This window comes from Crassostrea angulata, chromosome 10 (assembly GCF_025612915.1).
Source record: "Crassostrea angulata isolate pt1a10 chromosome 10, ASM2561291v2, whole genome shotgun sequence".
Lineage (NCBI taxonomy): Eukaryota > Metazoa > Mollusca > Bivalvia > Ostreida > Ostreidae > Magallana > Magallana angulata.
In genome coordinates this window covers 4350810-4368206 of record NC_069120.1, presented here as the reverse complement: position 1 = coordinate 4368206, position 17397 = coordinate 4350810, and the positions used below count along the sequence as shown (strand labels likewise).

Genomic DNA, 17397 nt, shown 5'->3' with positions numbered 1-17397 from the left:
GTAATATCAGTAGCATTTTCTTATGCTTACTTTTCCCAGCGTCTTTGTCTGTGATAAAACTATATGAATCGATTTTGTAATGTAAAAGTTTAATAGAGTTCATCAATGATTATTTTAATATTAAATTGTACAGTTGTTGAAAATTATATAAATATAAGTAATCAGGAATCATTCTTTTAATATTATAAGGTGATCAGATACGGTCGAGCGTGATCAAATCGATCTTTTTAGATTTGATCACCTCCAACCGAATTTGATCACCTTATAATACTCAAAGATGATTCTTTATTCCTGAAGCAAACCACGATTATTTTATAATCAGCAACCAGTTGTTTGACGTTATCAACTTTTATTTCAAATGCCTTTTTAAAAAGTGTTTGGCATTCTCAAAGCAATACAATACAATTTTTTTAATATACAAGTATATTAAAGGAGAATTCGATGCGTTGAAACAATCAAATTCAATTATTTGCAATATGAGCAGTAACTATCACTTTTTGTGAAAATTAAGTATAACAAAATACAACAGAATATGTGCAAAATAAACAAAAAAGAAGCAAACTAAATATCTGTTTTCTAATACTGTAGCGGTGTAATATTTCTTTTATTGCACAGTCCGGAAAAAATCTACTGGCCAGATCCTGAAAATAAAACGATGAATTAAAACAACTCTTATGACGGGAAGCATTGTAGGTTTATGTTTACAAGTATTGGTTTTGCTGAGATCCAAGCCCAGTGTTAAGTTACAAGATATGCATTTGGCTCAATTACGGACGCAGTATGATTTCATTTGCTAGCGCCGATCCATTAGAAATGACAAGGAATTTCAGTTGGTGACGGCAGGGAAGGATTACAAGAGCTCAATTCAGCAGACCCGTCGTTCGTACACAACAGTTTACTTACAGCATTTAATTCAATGACGAGATTTAAAGATTTTAAAATGTTGAATTTAATTATAATGTTTAAAATCCTGTCAACTTTCAATTCATGTAATGGGTCAGGGGGCAACTTGTGTTGATTTTACTAGAAGTTGAGTAATATTGATTTTATGTTTGGATATTGACAGTACGAGAAGTATACAATAATACATCGATCCTAGGGGGGACTCGCTTTTTCATATCATGCACTCGTTTCCTTGTAGTATATGAATCTATGTACATGTATAATCTATGTACATGTATAATTAAATGATTTCCTTGTCTGGTTGAGTTCGTTCGCTTATTAAAATCAAAGTACTGAAGTACTGACGGGGGTTGATTTTATCGATTATCGTTTATTTTAAAATCAACTTATCTTGCATGGCAATTAGTTTCTAGTCTGTATTTGAATTACGCTTTTTTTATTATGAATTTTCATAACAATTTTCCGACAAGAATTTCAAGAAACCCCATATGAATCATGTTGTGTAATATTTAAAGATAGATTTCAAACTATGTATTAGTAATTGAAACAATTCTAAGAATCGTATGGATCCAGGCACTATTGATATCGAACTCTAGTCTCGTTCAACTAGACGCTCGGCTGTCTCCGTTAATCTCCGACAAGCAGGAGAGCTAATCGCAGCTTCGCGGACCTTTCCGGCAAGCTCGAAAAAACACATTGTCTCCGAGCTTGCCGGAAAGGCCGAGAAGTTGCGATTGGCAAGAGAGCCCCTCTGCTTGTCGGAAATTTACGGATACAGCCGAGCGTCTGGTTGTTTATTAAACTCTGGCGTTGGAACACATAAAACTACAAAAATATCTAAATTGTTCGTATTATATAAAATCTGACTATTTTCAAAGTGTTTATAGATAAGTTTCCTTAAAAAACAATGCTTCAGCATATATTACATCGAATTTGCTATTATTTTCAAGAACTAAGTCTTGTCAGCGGTGATGATTTGTGCTCAGGTCCAAACACTGTTTCACTTTCGGTTTGCCAGAGTAACTGCATAGGAGAGTTGATTAAAATCAACTCCCAAAAAGGTTATGGAAACAATGTAAACTGCATCATCTGATCTTACTATTTTAAACTAAAACTTGCTGACTTCTAGACTATGAGACATCAAGACTTACTTTGTTATCAGGCATAGTTCGGACTTTATATACGAGACATCAAATCTTACTTTGTAATAAGGCATAGTTCGGGGTTCATTTAAATGACATCATAACTTACTTTGTCTATAAGCATAATTCAGAGTTTATATAAATGCCATCATTACTCACTTTCTCTATCAGCATAGTTTTGGGTTTATTTCTGTGACATCGTGACTTAAATTGTTAATAAGCATAGTTTTGGGTTTATTTATGTGATATCACGTCTTACTTGTTAATAGGCATGGTTTTTGGTTTACTGAGATATAAGTGACATTATTTCTTCGTGGTTTTGAGTTTATATAGTGAGGTTTCTGGTTTATATAAGTGACATCATGACTTCACAGTTTTGGGTTTATATAAGTGACATCATTACTTACTTTGTTAATAGGCATAGTTCTGAGTTCTAGCTGAGGAAGAAGATTCCTGATCCTCTAAACCTAAGAAATTATAAAAGATATTAAATACCTTAACATAAGTAATGAATTTATGATTATATATATCCAAATGAATTAAAACTCAAAATCAATAGCAAAAAAGCAGGTAAAACATGCAAATGCAACACTCTAACACTCTAAAACTCAAACTGTGGTCTTTGTGTAAACTAATCAGGAGAGAGAGAGAGAGAGAGAGAGAGAGAGAGAGAGAGAGAGAGAGAGAGAGAGAGAGAGAGAGAGACATGAGCATGCAATCATTCAGACATGCAGGCGTCATTGTGAGCTCAAAACGCATTATTTCTAGTCTAGAGCGGCTACCACGCTAGCACACGATATACCGTGGCGCTTGTTAGAATAGGACTGAGAATAAAAGTCCGTGATTTGTGTGGCCCGTGGGGCTAGCCTGGTGCGTCGGGACCGATGATGATATCGACTACTACCTGTCCGCGCATGTGCAGGAACGGTGTGTGGGCGGTAAACATTCATCACCATGGAAGCATCCGAACCGGGGACAATCTCGTCGTATGGACCAGGGTACCTTAATAAAGAGGTCAAACTGTGTAGAAGGTCAAGGACAACAAACAGGTTTTACTAGGATAAAAATATCCCTATCGCTATTACACAACTTTTAAAAGATCAATGTCTGTAGATATTCATCTATTTTTGTGATTGGAAAAGTTGAAGAAATGCTGACTCTAACACTCTAATTTATCTGATGTTCACTTGTTGTCAAATGCTTTGAAATCTTACCATGGATTTTGGTACATGTGTGAATGTCTATTTTCACATTCCTGTCTAAAATCGCCAAGCTGATAAAGAAAAAAAATAACAAAATGATTAAGGAAACAAATTAAAAGATAAATATGCAATTGCTTTTTCATGAGACGTTTTCCATCAAGGAAGAAAGACTATTTATGTGAGTTGGGTTTTTTATTTTGGTGACATACTAGTATGATTGCGCATCACAAGGGGTAAAGTGATCGTGCGTCGGACACATTGTTCAACAAATGTCAAATAAATAAAATCCAATAGTCATACGGTAATAAACCCTGATTTTATGAAACCCATCGGGAGTCCTCTGGCGTTTATATACACTGTTAATGCATCAAGCCTAACCACAGTCTTTTAATGGCCTCTAGGCTTTACCCAATGTTCATTTATCTTTTGTAGTTTTTACAAATTAATTACTTTTAACGATTAAGAGATTTGAAATACGTAATTAAAATATATTACACGGTCAACGACGGATAATTCGTGTTACTGGGGTTTTTTCTGAGAAGAGGCGGTACGAATTATTCTCACCTCCGCAGATCCCCATCAGATCAGTGAGCAGAGAGAGAGAGAGAGAGAGAGAGAGAGAGAGAGAGAGAGAGAGAGAGAGAGAGAGAGAGAGAGAGAGAGAGAACCAGACTGTTGTTTTGATCTCGACAATGGTACATCAGCCCGAAGGGCCGATATCAAAACAACAGTTTCATATTCTACATGTACCGCACATTCATTTAAATTATATAATCAAATCCCCAGTAATAATTACTACATATGAACATTGTAATAAATGAACTTAAAGGTAAACGAAACAAGCAAGCTCGTGGCCTTCCTTAATGAAGATACATGTAATTAAATAAAATAGATCATAAGATTATCTAGTATCTCGCTCCCTTTTAAAATTTATACAAATATATACATTTAGTTTTGGTTTACCGGGACAGATTACGTCTATCTATACTACTATATTAAAATAATAGACTCGAATTTTTGGGCTTTAATACCGAGAAATCGGAAGAGTACTGTCTTTTGTTTTATACATTTTAAACATCATTCGTACTTAGGGATTACCAATTTGTTTTTATTTTTCTCAATCAAGCTTCCCTAATTAATAATCAACGAAAATTCCTTTAAAAAATCCGGAAATCATCTGGATTTTTTTGGATTTTACAATCTTGCTCATACGCCTTACATTCACGCCATATCACGAGAGGCTCTTTAGTTTATGTGTCCACAATGTCACATTTGCATGGATAAACTTAGAAACGATATTATAAATACATGTAAATTTCATTGAAAACTGTTCATCAAAGGAAATACGGGAGATAACTCTAACTCAGTGCATTTAATATGAAAAATCCCGAGAGTTTCGAATGTCAACATGGTGTGTAAACTCGAAGCAAGTAAAAACCGTTGGTGAAAAAGATTTGAATTTTTTATTAATATAAATTGAATTTTTAGATGAGAGATATTTACAGCCTCAAAATGGTTTGTTATGAATAATCTAACTGTTATTTTCAATGCAGCAGTTTCATTAATTTTCTCCAAAATCGTTTCGGAGCAATTCTGCACTGATTTTTTGCAACATTACGGGTATATGGGAGGCATTTTAACTGTGGCAATGGCCTGTCCCGAGACACAGTTAGATTATTTTAACTAAGTAGAGTGTAGTGAAATTAATAGTATTGTTGTAGGCTTAACGCTTGGTTATGTAAATGACAACAATACGGTGCGTTGATGTATCTATTTCGTAAATGTCCGGTATCATAATTCAATGTCAACTCGTGCACGCACGGGTCAAAGTCTAGTTTACATGTAAAATTAATACAGCGGGCACAATAAACGTCAGAGAACAAACGTTCATGTACCCATTCTTTACAGATGAAATACCAGGTTTAAGCAAGAAAACAAAAGGGACATAATTTAGGAGTAGAGCAGTGTAGCTCTCCTGTCGGGGTTGTACTTAATCTATAGCACTCTGTTAATGACGACATGGCCTTTTTTTTTGGGGGGGGGGGGGGGTTGCTTAAACATTCCCCTGATTCGTAACAGAACATTTAACTCCTTTTGCAATCGAACTGATATCATATAAACACACTTTATAACTTAGAAAATGACGGGAAAAAAAATTCATTTGTGAAACATAAGAAAATGCTTTTTCCACCATTTTTTACGTTATTTAGACATTATTTTTTTTTCTTTCTTTAAAATATGTATAATTATGTTAATTCATTGTTATTTACGTTTTTGACAGTAATTTAAAAAAACAAAAACACTAGGATTCTCACACAGAACTGATTTGAAAACGTAATACACATAAAACAACATTCAACTGCCATGTGCAGAAATAAAATCATTTTTTGAAACAATTTACAATGTGTACAAAACAAGAGGCCCATGGGCCACATCGCTCACCTGAGCAACACTAGACATAATAAAATCAGCTGAATATAAATCTACATCAAACTTTGAACCTTATATGTGGCACAACAATTATCCAGGACCACAGTCTAAACAACTGAGAATCAACAAATGTCAATATGATTGCATATTAGTAATACTATATACAAAATATTTTTGAGAATGATCAAATTTATTTCCAATGTAAAAATTTGCCCCCCTCGCCTCCCTCCCCCCCCCCCCCACCCTGTATAGGTTCATCCTTTTTTATTTGATTTTTAAAGATTTCTCTCTATATATATAACACTACCTGAGAACGCTTTCACTCAAGTAACAGCTTTTCTACTCAATTGATTTTCAAAACTAAGATATTTCTCTTTACATTCCTATGTAAAAACTTGATCCCCCAATTGTGGCCCCAACGTACCCCTGGGGATCATGATTTGAAAAAAATTAAATCTACACTACCTGAGGATGCTTCCATGCAAGTTACAGCTTTTCTGGCCAGATGGTTCTTGAGAAGAAGATTTTTAAAAATATTTCTCTATATATTCCTATGCAAAAAATTCGACCCCCAATATTGGCCCCACCGTACCCCCGGGGATCAAGATTTGAACAAACTTGAATCTACACCACCTGAGGATGCTTCCACGCAAGTTACAGCTTTCCTGGCCATTTGATTCTTAAGAAGCAGATTTTTAAAGATATTTTTCTATATATTTCTATGTAAAAATTCGACCCCCAATTGTGGCCCCACTGTACCCCCGGGGATCCTGATTTGAACAAACTTGAATCTACACCACCTGAGGATGCTTCCACGCAAGTTACAGCTTTTCTGGCTAATTGGTTCTAGAGAAGAAGATTTTTAAATTACACCATTACTTTTTCACTAATTCCTAATTATCTCCCCTTGAAAGAGGGCGTGGCTCTTCATTTGAACAAACCTGAATCCCCTTCACCTAAGGATACTTTATAGCAAGTTTGGTTGAAATTGGCCCAGTGGTTCTTGAGAAGAAGATGAAAATGTGAAAAGTTTACTACAACAACGACGACGACAACGACGACAGACAACGGACAAATTGAGATCAGAAAAGATCACTTGAGCCTTTGGCTCAGGTGATCTAAAAAGAAGAAGAAATTTCTTCGAAAAGCATGTGATATGTATTCTTACGATGATTTGTCGCCCCGTGATGGGGAGGGACCAGTCTGTTCTCTTGGGCACCTGCCAGCCGATCTCCCCCACGTTGCTGGTCCTGGGGCGAGGGAAGGGTGTGGCCGTGGCGGGTCGCCACAGGTAGTTGGCCTCGCTCGTGCCCTCCACGGACATCGTGCCAATGCCGGTGTACCGATGATCGGTCTCCACGGTTACACGATGGTCACAATTTCCATCAGGGCCTATATACAATAAGAGGGCCAAAATGGTACATGTTATATATACAATATCTTAATTTTCGGTCTAACTTCACCCCTGTGAATGTGTTCGGAATGTTTTCTTTATCGTTGTTAAGTATGTAATAAATCCAGAGGTGCTCGAATGAAAGTTCACGAGACTTCACCGAGATTTGTTCAGTTCCTGTGAAATTTCGAGCGGAAGTATAACATTCGGCGCACCTCGGCCGATTCTGGTATCCTACATCAAACATTAGATGAGGTACGAATCTGCCGAGGTGTGCCGAATGGAAGTATAAGTGTTCTGATAATATTCTCAAATTACGTAAGTACTGGTCGTTTTTTATATCATATCCTACTTGGATTTATGTTAAAACATGAAAACCTTTTAAGATGTATGTCTTATTTCACCATATAGCGGTTATTTACATAAAACGATAATATTCAGGTCAGAGTTATCGTTCGTGTTCAACCACGTGCAGAGTGGTTGAAAATATAAACATTGGGTTGCTTAATAAAATCATAGTCATGTTTGATGCTTATGGTGTGCAATACCATGTTTTTAGAAAAATAATGGGTATCTGTTTTGCATAAAAAACTTAGTATATCGAGCAATTTTCAAGGAACATTCTGCATAAAATAGTATAGTCTGTTTAACTATTGATGCTATTACTAGGTCAGGCGCGGATCGAAAATTAATCCTCAGGGGGTATCTCTACAAGCATGTTAATTGTTGCAACAACAGACAAAAACTATATTTTGTATTGTCGCATTTATTTCTAGAACACATGTCATCCACCAATTAATGAAGATAAAGTTTAAAATCAATAAACCTCTAGATTTTATATTTGACTACAAGTACCTAGATTCTATGAAATAAACTATAAACACGAGGCATGATTTTTACTGCGAAACTGAAAGGGTCAAATAAAAACACGTGGTCTAAAATTTAAATGACAATAACATTCGCAGGGGTGAACTTGTAACCTTGGGTTTCTTTGATATTCATGTTCAATTCAACCTTGTATAGAAATGCTACTTAATGTAATTCATGTATATGAATTCGGTACCGGCGATGCACTTGATTGACACTTTACACTAAGATATTTTACAATTAAATCCATATTTATTACCATACTTCCAATCATAATTGATCCTATCCTTTTAAAAACATAAATATTCACAGGAATGAGTGGGTGAAATGGAAATAAGCCCCTATACGTTAATGATCAAAAGCACCTACCATTCATACCATATTCAATGTACAGATACGTTCATTTCAACGCGACATTAATCATGATTGTAAAAACTTAGTCAATGATTTTACAGTCACCATTTTCTTATCGTTCAAGTGTTCAACATAAATTACATGAACGCAAACTATTTAAGAGACTCGCCTATTAAATCAACAAAGAACCGATGGAATTCTCTCGCGAGCAAATTAAAATCTCAACAAAAGTAATATTGCTGTGCCAAAAAGAATGCTTTAAAGGAAAGTATTACGGTTGTCCGACACCCCCCCCCCCCCCCCCATCCCCTCAAATAATGTACTCCCCTCCCACACGTGCAATACATTTTCATTATATATTATTATTTACACAAAAATTTTCTTTTTTGCAAATTATTGTGGGTACTAATTATCTGATTTCAGAATTTATATGTACATAACATCAGCCCTTTAATCAGCCATTTGTTCCGTCTTTTCTTTATCGATAAGAGTTGGCACACTGTGCAGTGTTGTTTTAGCGATCTTAATGATAAATATTTAAACATCAACTGATATTGATTTGTGCACATTTCATTCAACGGTAGGAAATGCAAATACACCGATGTAAGCTTATTAATTATTAATGTTAAAAGTTCCTTTAAAATCGATTTCCTCAAATTCTTCAACACTTTTCATATATTCCCGCGATTCTAAAATATACAAATACCTATAGAGTGTCATATACAGTGAAATTAAATGAAATTATGTACTATACCAGTAAAAAGCATTCTCCCTTTCCATGGCTCATCGGATTCTATTATATTATAAATATAGTTTTTTGTTCTTTCCCCCGGAACAACTCCTTTCTCCTGAGTGGACGTCATCTCTTCTAATAAGAACTGCCACCCGCAGCACACGTATTAAACTACCTGTAGGGAGCCCCAATCAAGCTGAGTAGCAACGTGACGTCACAATGTAAATGTTACTAAGGAAGTCGCTTTAACGAGAGCGAAACGAGAGGCTACAAACGTTTGTTATAAAGGTAAGTTTCACGGATAACAGTACCATTTCTATGTCAAAATCTTGCATATCTAAACAGAGGTCTTCTTTTACGTTCTAGCTATACATTGTAGATATGCATGTTTGTTAAATTTTATAAACAAGGTATAAAGAGAGGGAGAGAGAAGGGGGTTGTTTCATCGTGTTCATTCTCTCATTGGACGAAATGTAACATGTCTATATATATTTCAGTGCCTTAAAACAGTAAGCGATGGATACAGCATATCTAAAGAATAATCTCGGTAGCTGCTTAACGCAATGTCTAGCAGAAATATCAGAAAAGCGACCACGGGATCCAATCGAGTTCATGGCCCAGTGGCTTTACAAATACAAAGAAAATGTCTTGTATATCAGTAAGGTAAGCATATAACAATACACACAATAATGTGCTCTAAGATGTAGTTGCGTTGCTAAGTTATAGTCAAGTATTAATAGTTGAATTTATAGTTAAATTTACTGGTTGTGATAGCTGCTGTATTCTCTCTGTACATGCATTTATACCCCTCAACAAATGTTTTTTTTTTTTAAGTCAAATCTGTCTAGACATTTATGTACATCATAACATTTTAAGATGAATTATAAATGAATTGGTTGTTGAAAAATGCATATGAGAAGAAAATGATAAAATAGGGAAATATGAGTTAGGACAGGTTTTATTATGGATCTAATAAATGAACAAAAATATAAGATTTAAAGTCTTGCATTTCTGATAGAAAGAGGAAGAAAAGAGTCAGTTAGAGAGAGAAAAGGAAGAATTTGAAAAAGAACAAGAAATGTTGGAGAAAAGGAAGGAAGAAGCTGATCAGATCAAGAAAGAAGATGATGAAAAGAGAAAGGTGGGTGTCCAGTACAAGGAAATGTCCCCGGCTTCTTATATCATGTTTGGCAGATTCAATATTGTTAATGAGTTAATTGAAACACAAGGGTGGTTTGTAATAATAAGTTAAATATATCAAGTCATGATAAGTATCTCTCAGAGAGACATGTCACAGGAATAGTCACTACATATATATTCACAAAAATTATGCTATCTAGTAAAAATGCTTTTAAAATTCAAATTGAGTAGAATGTCAGTTCTGTTTCACTATGCTGCAGGCTGAGGAAGAGAGAGCAGCCAAGGAAAGCTCCTCCCCCACCAAGCTACCCCCAGTGATGGAGGCCCAGGAACCACCTGAGGAGGAAGGCAAGAAAGCAGCCACTGAGGCCCCTGCAGAGGGAAAACCAGCCGAAGAGGAGGAAAAGCCAGCGGAGAGCTCAGAGGAAAAGAAGGTATAGTTATATTTGTTTTGATATTGTTAAGTTATTCTCCAACACTAACTGGGTTGCTCTTTGATTACGGTAACAGTCAGAAATAAGCCATATTTTATCATGTATTATGTTATACAAAATTGTAATTGACCTTCATCTACCATTAAGTTAATTTTCTTGCAGCCTCTTGGGGTATTTATAAACAATATGTCATAAGTGGGGTTTTTTTTGCTTGAAAATTAATTTACATCTTAAGCTGGAACTATTAACTCAGTGGCATATTCAGTCAGAAGATGCATAAATAAATTTTGAAAGACATACGTCTTTGTGTATAATGCTTTTGAATTGGGACTATTTACAGGAGGAGGATTCCAAGGAGGAGTCGAGTGACCCCGCCCCCACAGAGGAGGAGACTTAGTCAGCCCTGCCCCGCCTAGCCTTGTCCCTATTACTGTGTTATAAGCTTCCGTTTTATTCACCAACAACACTGTGCCAGATCCCCGTTGACTGTAATGTTATTTATCATTGTGTTGTGTTTTATCATGAATGACTGTCTGTCTGTGTATGTGTGATTCAAGCATATCTGTGATTATCATCTTATTGTGTGAAGAAAAAAATGTTTATAAAACCAACAGTGCAGTATTTTATAATTTTTTTTTTGTGTGTGTAATATGAATGTTAAAAAAATCAGTAAAACGCATTGGCAGCATTGCAAAGGTTACCTCCCTTTTCCCTTTATTTTCAGATAATATAGGTGTAGGTATCAATTCGATGTTGATACCCGTCAGATGTATATCTGATATAATAATCGTTTATTCACCATAATATATCCTATAAGGCAAGACGTTAAAAAAATGTAAATATAAGCATTAAATCATTATTTTTTGAAAGATATAGTCTCATAACTGCAGCGGTGTGTGCATATAAATTGAGTAACGCGCGCGTGCTGAGAAGTGATGTACTTACGTTGGTATCAGTGATCATGAAATAAGCTGATTAAAAAAAACCTACCGTCTACATTTGCTGGTATGCGGCTTAATATTTCTATACTATACATGTCAAATAAAGCGCCTTGGTACAGAATAACCCAGAAACTCTATGTAGCCGATTATATACAGTAGTAAAGCTATCCCTGATGGTTAGCCGATTATATACGATAGGTAAACCCAACACACAGTATTGGGACGGTGTGTTGAATAGCATCTATGTGTCCTTTCAATATGAAATCATTAAAGCAATTGCAACTCATTCTAAAAAAAAATTAAATGCTTCCTTGAAGTTCCTTCGGTGGTTCATACGGGCATTAAAGTAGCAACCATCGCAGAAAAAAAAGTTCGCTATACCTTCATCATCATCCCCATCCCACGAAGCAACAAAGAAAACATAGTATTTTTGTTTATATTCAGTAACATCTTTTATACTCTGTCCCGAGTGTTTGCTTCCACCACTTTTCGCTTGATATTTTGATAATTATAAAAACCTTTGTGCTCAAATTACGTTCATCCACTAATATGAAAAATGTCCAGATTCTCTGTTTTGAAACGCCCCCTCAACCGCTTCAGGTTTCAATACACATCCCAAAAGGGGATTTTGCATTGCACCAGCCATTAATAAGCCCGGATGTTAACATTTAAAAATTGCGCGAGGTGTCCCGAGTACTCCCGAATGGAGAAAAGATGTAAACATTTCCCATTATAAATCTCCGTAAGAAATTTGTTTTCGTTCCTGAAAACTTTTATGAGTGAAAGGGATAATTTGTCAATGAAGATATCTTGGATATTTTCCATTTCATTTATTTCAACTGTACTTCTTTCACAGGTATATGTGTATTTTTATTAAAAATCATCAAAAAGTGATGGAAGCAATAACTTGGAACAGACTATAGTGAATTTGTTTTAAACATTGTTCCTAGTACCTAAATAATTATTGTCTATCAGCATACGCTGGTATAAGCCTACATCTACTGATAAAGAGAGATCGATTAAACTTAATTTTTTCATTTCCTCTAATAATAGAGTAGCATACCCCCAAAATTTAAACATTATTATTTTTATAATATAAATAAGATGGGTGTGAGCAGTTGCTATACTTCTGCAACAGTGAGTGCCGTTGAAAGGAATGTAACGTTCATTTATTATTTTTTTTTTTCGAAGTTAAATTACGATACGCCATTAGCACACTGCTGAGAAAGTAAATCTTGGGAGCTTATGAAGGAAAGGTCATTTATCCCAGTGAGGGTTATCTTATTTATAACGAGGATGAAAGATACCAATTCTACTACATGTTTGTATACAGAATTCACGTGCTTTCCACATCCACGTGGTGTTATTCCCTGTGCAGTTCTCACTGACCGATCTTTGAGCACTCGGCTACTGCCACTTCCGAGTTCCTTATAATGTCTCACACTTCTGAACAGAAGGTCTTAAAGAATGATACAGTGCTGACAAGCTCTCGGTGATGTTGTAAGTTCTGGCACCTGATTTACAAACGGTAACTAAATAACTAATGCACCGCGACAGCAAGTGCTATTAAAACAATCCACTGGTATATATTGATATAAATAAACACTGACACAAGTTACAAAATGTAGTCACCTTTATTTAATGTGGTCGATATGACGGTAATGTGAATCATGAATACACGCATGAGATGACAGGTAACTCAGTAATCTGTATGCCTGCTTACCTATCATTTCAGTAAGATCAGACAATTCTCTCTAATTAATCAAAAACAGATCAGTCTACTTTTGCATAAAAAGGCACATCAGTAGCAATCGAGATATAAAAATACTATACATGTATAAAAGTTGTCAGTATCCTCTCTTCATCACAGATCTTTGTAAACAACACTTTGTAATCAGCTGGACACGGACGAACTTGTGTGACGTCACTGATCGCCAGTTCTATGAAAGCCCTGAACGTTGCATATTGAATGCGACCTGTGTTGCTTGTTCGCTGTTGTAGCTCCACGACAGTCGAGGGATTTCACGAAAGACAGTTTTTAAAACTACTCATTTGATCATAACGTCATCAGAAGTCTCTATCCCATCCCGTGACGTCATCCGGCGGAGGGTCATCTTCTTCGTCTGGGTAATCATCAAAATTAGAGGTATCTGTTGCAGACTTGACCTACAAAACAGCACAAACACGTTTGAATACAAACGGCTTGAATGTGATATCTTGAGAACTGCACGTGTATCTTAAGTTTTTTTTAAAACGTATAACTTACTTGAGGTGTAATGGGAGGTTTTAAGGTTCTCTTTTTAAGCCCGTCCCAATTAAAGCCCTCGAACCATTTGTGTTTCTGGATCTCGCGAATCCCGCCCCTACCGAATCCCAGTCTATCGGAGGGCGTCTCACGGCACAGCTTCTTGATCAAATTCTGGGCGTTTTTACTGATTTTCCGCGAAAAATCAATGGCATCAATGCCCTTTAAGATAATGTTGTAAGTTTTCATTGGATCTTGTCCTGAAAATGGTGGACTGAAAGAAAATGTGCATAAATTTATAATTCATACTTTAAAAAAGCGGTGCCAATGTAAATGTAACTAATTGCAATTCCCACTGCTGCTGTATTAATGTCCATTTCTCACAAACCTGCCAGTGAGGAGCTCAAACATCAGGATGCCCAGGGACCAGAAGTCGGCAGAGATGTCGTGGCCCTTGTTGAGGATGATTTCCGGGGCCACGTACTCCGGCGTCCCACAGAACGTCCACGTCTTCCGGCCCAGACCAACTTTTTTGGCAAAACCAAAATCAACCTGTTAGAAAACAAAAAGATTTAAATCCAAAATATGTTTCATGAAACTATGTAGCTGTGAATCACGGCCAAAAAATCTTCCTTCTCTTGTGTATGAATATACAGACAAAAATTTACAAATATCGTCTTAATACTGTCGCACTTTCGCAACTGGGTAAATATTGCGTAAATATTGCGATTTTATTAAGCTAATAGAGACACTTGGTGCTGAGACAAATTGGATGACGAGTTCTCACCAGTTTCACATATCCCTGAGAATCCAGAAGTAAGTTTTCTGGTTTGAGATCTCTGTAAACAATGCCCTTGTTGTGGAGGTAGGCGAACGCCTCTATAACACAACCCGTGTAGAACCTGGTGGTGGCGTCATCGAACGAACCCCTAAACAGAACAGCAATTAGGTCAGTAATAAATTAAATAATGTTAATTAAAATAGTTTATACTAAATCAACACTCATCAACATAGTTTAAAATAAATGCAATTCCAAAGATGATATCAATAGTTAGAGGATAAATGCATTTTCTTAAAATATGCAAGATATGGTATGAAAATTAGTATGCATGCAACACCAGGGGTATTTTCTGTGTATCATTGACAGCTGATCAGTCAGAATAAAGATGGTCCTAGGGTGAACTATTCGCACTTACTTGTCACGGAGAACGGTCCACAATTCTCCACCCAGACAAACCTCCAACAACATGTACAAGTACTTCCGGTCTTTAAACGTCCGGTACAGTCTGTTCCAAAAATAAAGAACACAATTCATTATCATTGCAACCTTTTTTTCAATCTTTCAAATTATGCAAGTTCTAACGGCCATCACTAGAACATCCACATCACCATTTTAAGATATACAAGTGGGAACATAATTCTGGTGTGTTTATATGACTATACCTGACAATAAAATCAGACCGAGACTCTGACATTATTTTCTTCTCGTTCATGATATGTTCTTGCTGCCTCGTTTCCACAATGTGATGCTTTTTGAGGATTTTTAGGGCGAAAGTCCGGGAATTGTCGTTGTTGACCTGAACCTATAATCAATCAGATATATATGTCAAAGAAGATTTCTTATACTTATAACTGTATAAGCCTCTTAATTATGAGCATGGGGAAAATACTAGTAACTTGTTAGTAACTAAAGTAAAGTACATAATATAAAGTCTTAGCGTGTAAAATTAGAACCACGCACGCAATATCTCATTCCAGTTCCAATTCTATATCAATGCATCTCGATAGGATGACGCTGAAAGCGACATATTAAACCAATGCTGTGTTGAAATGTTATGCAAGATGCACTGTTACACGTTTATGTACATACAGATATTAATTGCTGCATGTTGTGATGGCGTTTTCTTGCCGTGAGTAATGTTCTTACACCACATTCCCTGCTATAGTAGTTAAGTCTTCAAAGACCACCTCGAAAATGTAAACACCGAAATACACCGAGTCAAGAAGGAGCACAAAAGAAACAGCTGATCAGCTGAAGATTTTTTACGCTGTCAAAGACAATTAGTGAAGGAGGATTATCCGACATAGACCAGAAAAAACTCCAGAATGTTATAAATGTCGATATTGGCAGTTTCCCCTCAATCTGCATACCAAACAGAGCGGGTATCGCACTTATTACACCTTCAAGGGCTTTACTTCTGCTATTTGGGGATTTAATTAGACAACTTAATTAAAAACATATTTTTTGAAAAAATGCTTATTCTGTTGAAATAATCTAGAGTTACAGTGCCATCACATTCATATACGCCACGCTGTTCACTCATTAAACTCAGCAGACGACACTATGATCTGAACTCAAACGTCCTGACACCTCAGAGGAAGCCACCTTGATGCCCCGAGAATCTGCACAATTATCTTTAACAAGTAACCACCGACCGCACAGAGAACATCTGATCCTGGTTCTTCATTCTTTTTCACTGATGGATGAACAGGATTATTCTAGGTCATCAGAAATGGCGCGCAGTAATACACCAAACACGTCAGCCATTGCAGATTCACCGCACTGTCCCTTCAATATTTAATTACAGTTAAGTACGCCTGATTAAGATAGCAAGTGCTTCCAAAGAACAAGACCCTCACACGACGTGTACTCTTAGTTCACGTGTAGACTGGGCATTGATTGGGGCGAGGTAATTCATACTCAGTTACCCACTGTAACAGTACATAACATAGCGAAATAAAGAAACAAAGGGACCGAGATAAAAAGAATCTTACTTCTCAATAATACCAACAACTTCTAACAATATATCTTCACAAACCTTTCATTATTTGGCAAAAGAAAATAAAGGGTCTTTCATGTGAAATAATGTTCGAACTATTAAAGCAAATGAATGTTTCAAGTATATTTCTTTTATCACAAAATTTTAATATGTTTTTTCAGTATCAACAATATAAACTTGAATTTACTACGAATGCAAATATAAATCCATACAACATATACAAGTAGGTTTTATCAAAATCAAAAATTGTTTCGAAATCAAGAATACTGAAAAGTTCGATTTACAAGGAAACCCAAAGATTTATATATAGGTCGATATAGTCATAGACGAAAAATACTATTATCACCTGTTTTACATATATGTAAAGAGGAGGGGTGATATCTACGTTTAGCGACTAACATCTATTAGAAAATATTTCAAGTGACTATGCCTAGACACCAACTGGCGGACGGGCAACGTAAAGCGACACATGTTTCTGCTTCTGCAACTACTACTATACATAAATGGTGGTTCACTAGGCTAATGATCGAAGGATTTCTCCCGGCGGCACAGGTGTAAAACGCAGAAGCGGCGGTCACAACTAATTACTCGGAGTACTTAATGTCTGCTCATCACGCCAGGAAGTAATAGGCCCAGGTGATATAGATCAGCGAGTTCGGGAACAGGAATGAGACATTGTAATCCGAAAAATCAAAGGTTAAACAAAGAGACGTAAGGGATACAAGATCGTGAGAACGTACCAGTTCTACTCGGCCAAACCCGCCCACCCCCAGGGTGGCGACGATGCTCAGGTCACTCAGCTTCAATTTCATGAACTCTTGATCAGCCCTGAA

At 36.2% G+C, this 17397-nt stretch overlaps 3 protein-coding genes across 6 annotated transcripts in view; 1 reads left to right on the top strand and 2 right to left on the bottom strand.

Annotated features, from left to right (window-relative positions):
- Positions 1-72: 72 nt before the first annotated feature.
- On the bottom strand, positions 73-9231 carry LOC128167110 (uncharacterized protein C4orf45 homolog). 2 transcript variants are annotated; one of them, XM_052832644.1, is made up of 6 exons: positions 9046-9231; positions 6846-7069; positions 3260-3318; positions 2848-3047; positions 2453-2512; positions 73-641 (listed from the first exon to the last, which is right to left on the bottom strand). In XM_052832644.1, exons 1-5 carry the CDS (start codon positions 9152-9154, stop codon positions 2457-2459), a joined length of 648 nt encoding a protein of 215 aa, XP_052688604.1. In that variant the 5' UTR covers positions 9155-9231; the 3' UTR covers positions 73-641; positions 2453-2456. The 2 variants fall into 2 exon arrangements, with proteins under 2 accessions (XP_052688604.1, XP_052688605.1); XM_052832645.1 differs by having other exon boundaries at positions 2950-3047; positions 9046-9228.
- LOC128167111 (DPY30 domain-containing protein 1-like) lies at positions 9182-11227 on the top strand. Its single transcript, XM_052832646.1, has 5 exons — positions 9182-9312; positions 9522-9687; positions 10043-10165; positions 10425-10598; positions 10939-11227. Exons 2-5 carry the CDS (start codon positions 9541-9543, stop codon positions 10993-10995), a joined length of 501 nt encoding a protein of 166 aa, XP_052688606.1. The 5' UTR covers positions 9182-9312; positions 9522-9540; the 3' UTR covers positions 10996-11227.
- Positions 11228-13154: 1927 nt separating this feature from the next.
- LOC128166073 (cGMP-dependent protein kinase 1-like) overlaps positions 13155-17397 on the bottom strand; it is a 34472-nt gene continuing 30229 nt past the window's right edge. For all 3 annotated transcript variants that reach the window (XM_052830971.1, XM_052830973.1, XM_052830972.1), the window contains exons 10-16: positions 17305-17392; positions 15228-15367; positions 14981-15070; positions 14572-14713; positions 14173-14336; positions 13806-14058; positions 13155-13705 (exon numbers count right to left, since the gene is read on the bottom strand). In XM_052830971.1, coding sequence (XP_052686931.1) covers positions 13607-13705; positions 13806-14058; positions 14173-14336; positions 14572-14713; positions 14981-15070; positions 15228-15367; positions 17305-17392 — 976 coding nt within the window. In that variant the 3' untranslated portion in view covers positions 13155-13606. The remainder of the gene's footprint in view (positions 13706-13805; positions 14059-14172; positions 14337-14571; positions 14714-14980; positions 15071-15227; positions 15368-17304; positions 17393-17397) is intronic.

Bases quoted from the DNA above. Each gene is read 5' to 3' on its own strand.
- LOC128167111 (XM_052832646.1), top strand. From the start codon at position 9,541: ATGGATACAGCATATCTAAAGAATAATCTCGGTAGCTGCTTAACGCAA. The intron at 9,688-10,042 runs GTAAGCATATAA...CATTTCTGATAG, and splicing joins ATGTCTTGTATATCAGTAAG to AAAGAGGAAGAAAAGAGTCA. The intron at 10,599-10,938 runs GTATAGTTATAT...GACTATTTACAG, and splicing joins AGAGCTCAGAGGAAAAGAAG to GAGGAGGATTCCAAGGAGGA.
- LOC128167110 (XM_052832644.1), bottom strand. From the start codon at position 9,154: ATGACGTCCACTCAGGAGAAAGGAGTTGTTCCGGGGGAAAGAACAAAA. The intron at 3,319-6,845 runs GTAAGAATACAT...TTTCTTTATCAG, and splicing joins TCACGGGGCGACAAATCATC to CTTGGCGATTTTAGACAGGA. The intron at 3,048-3,259 runs GTAAGATTTCAA...CTCTTTATTAAG, and splicing joins CACATGTACCAAAATCCATG to GTACCCTGGTCCATACGACG.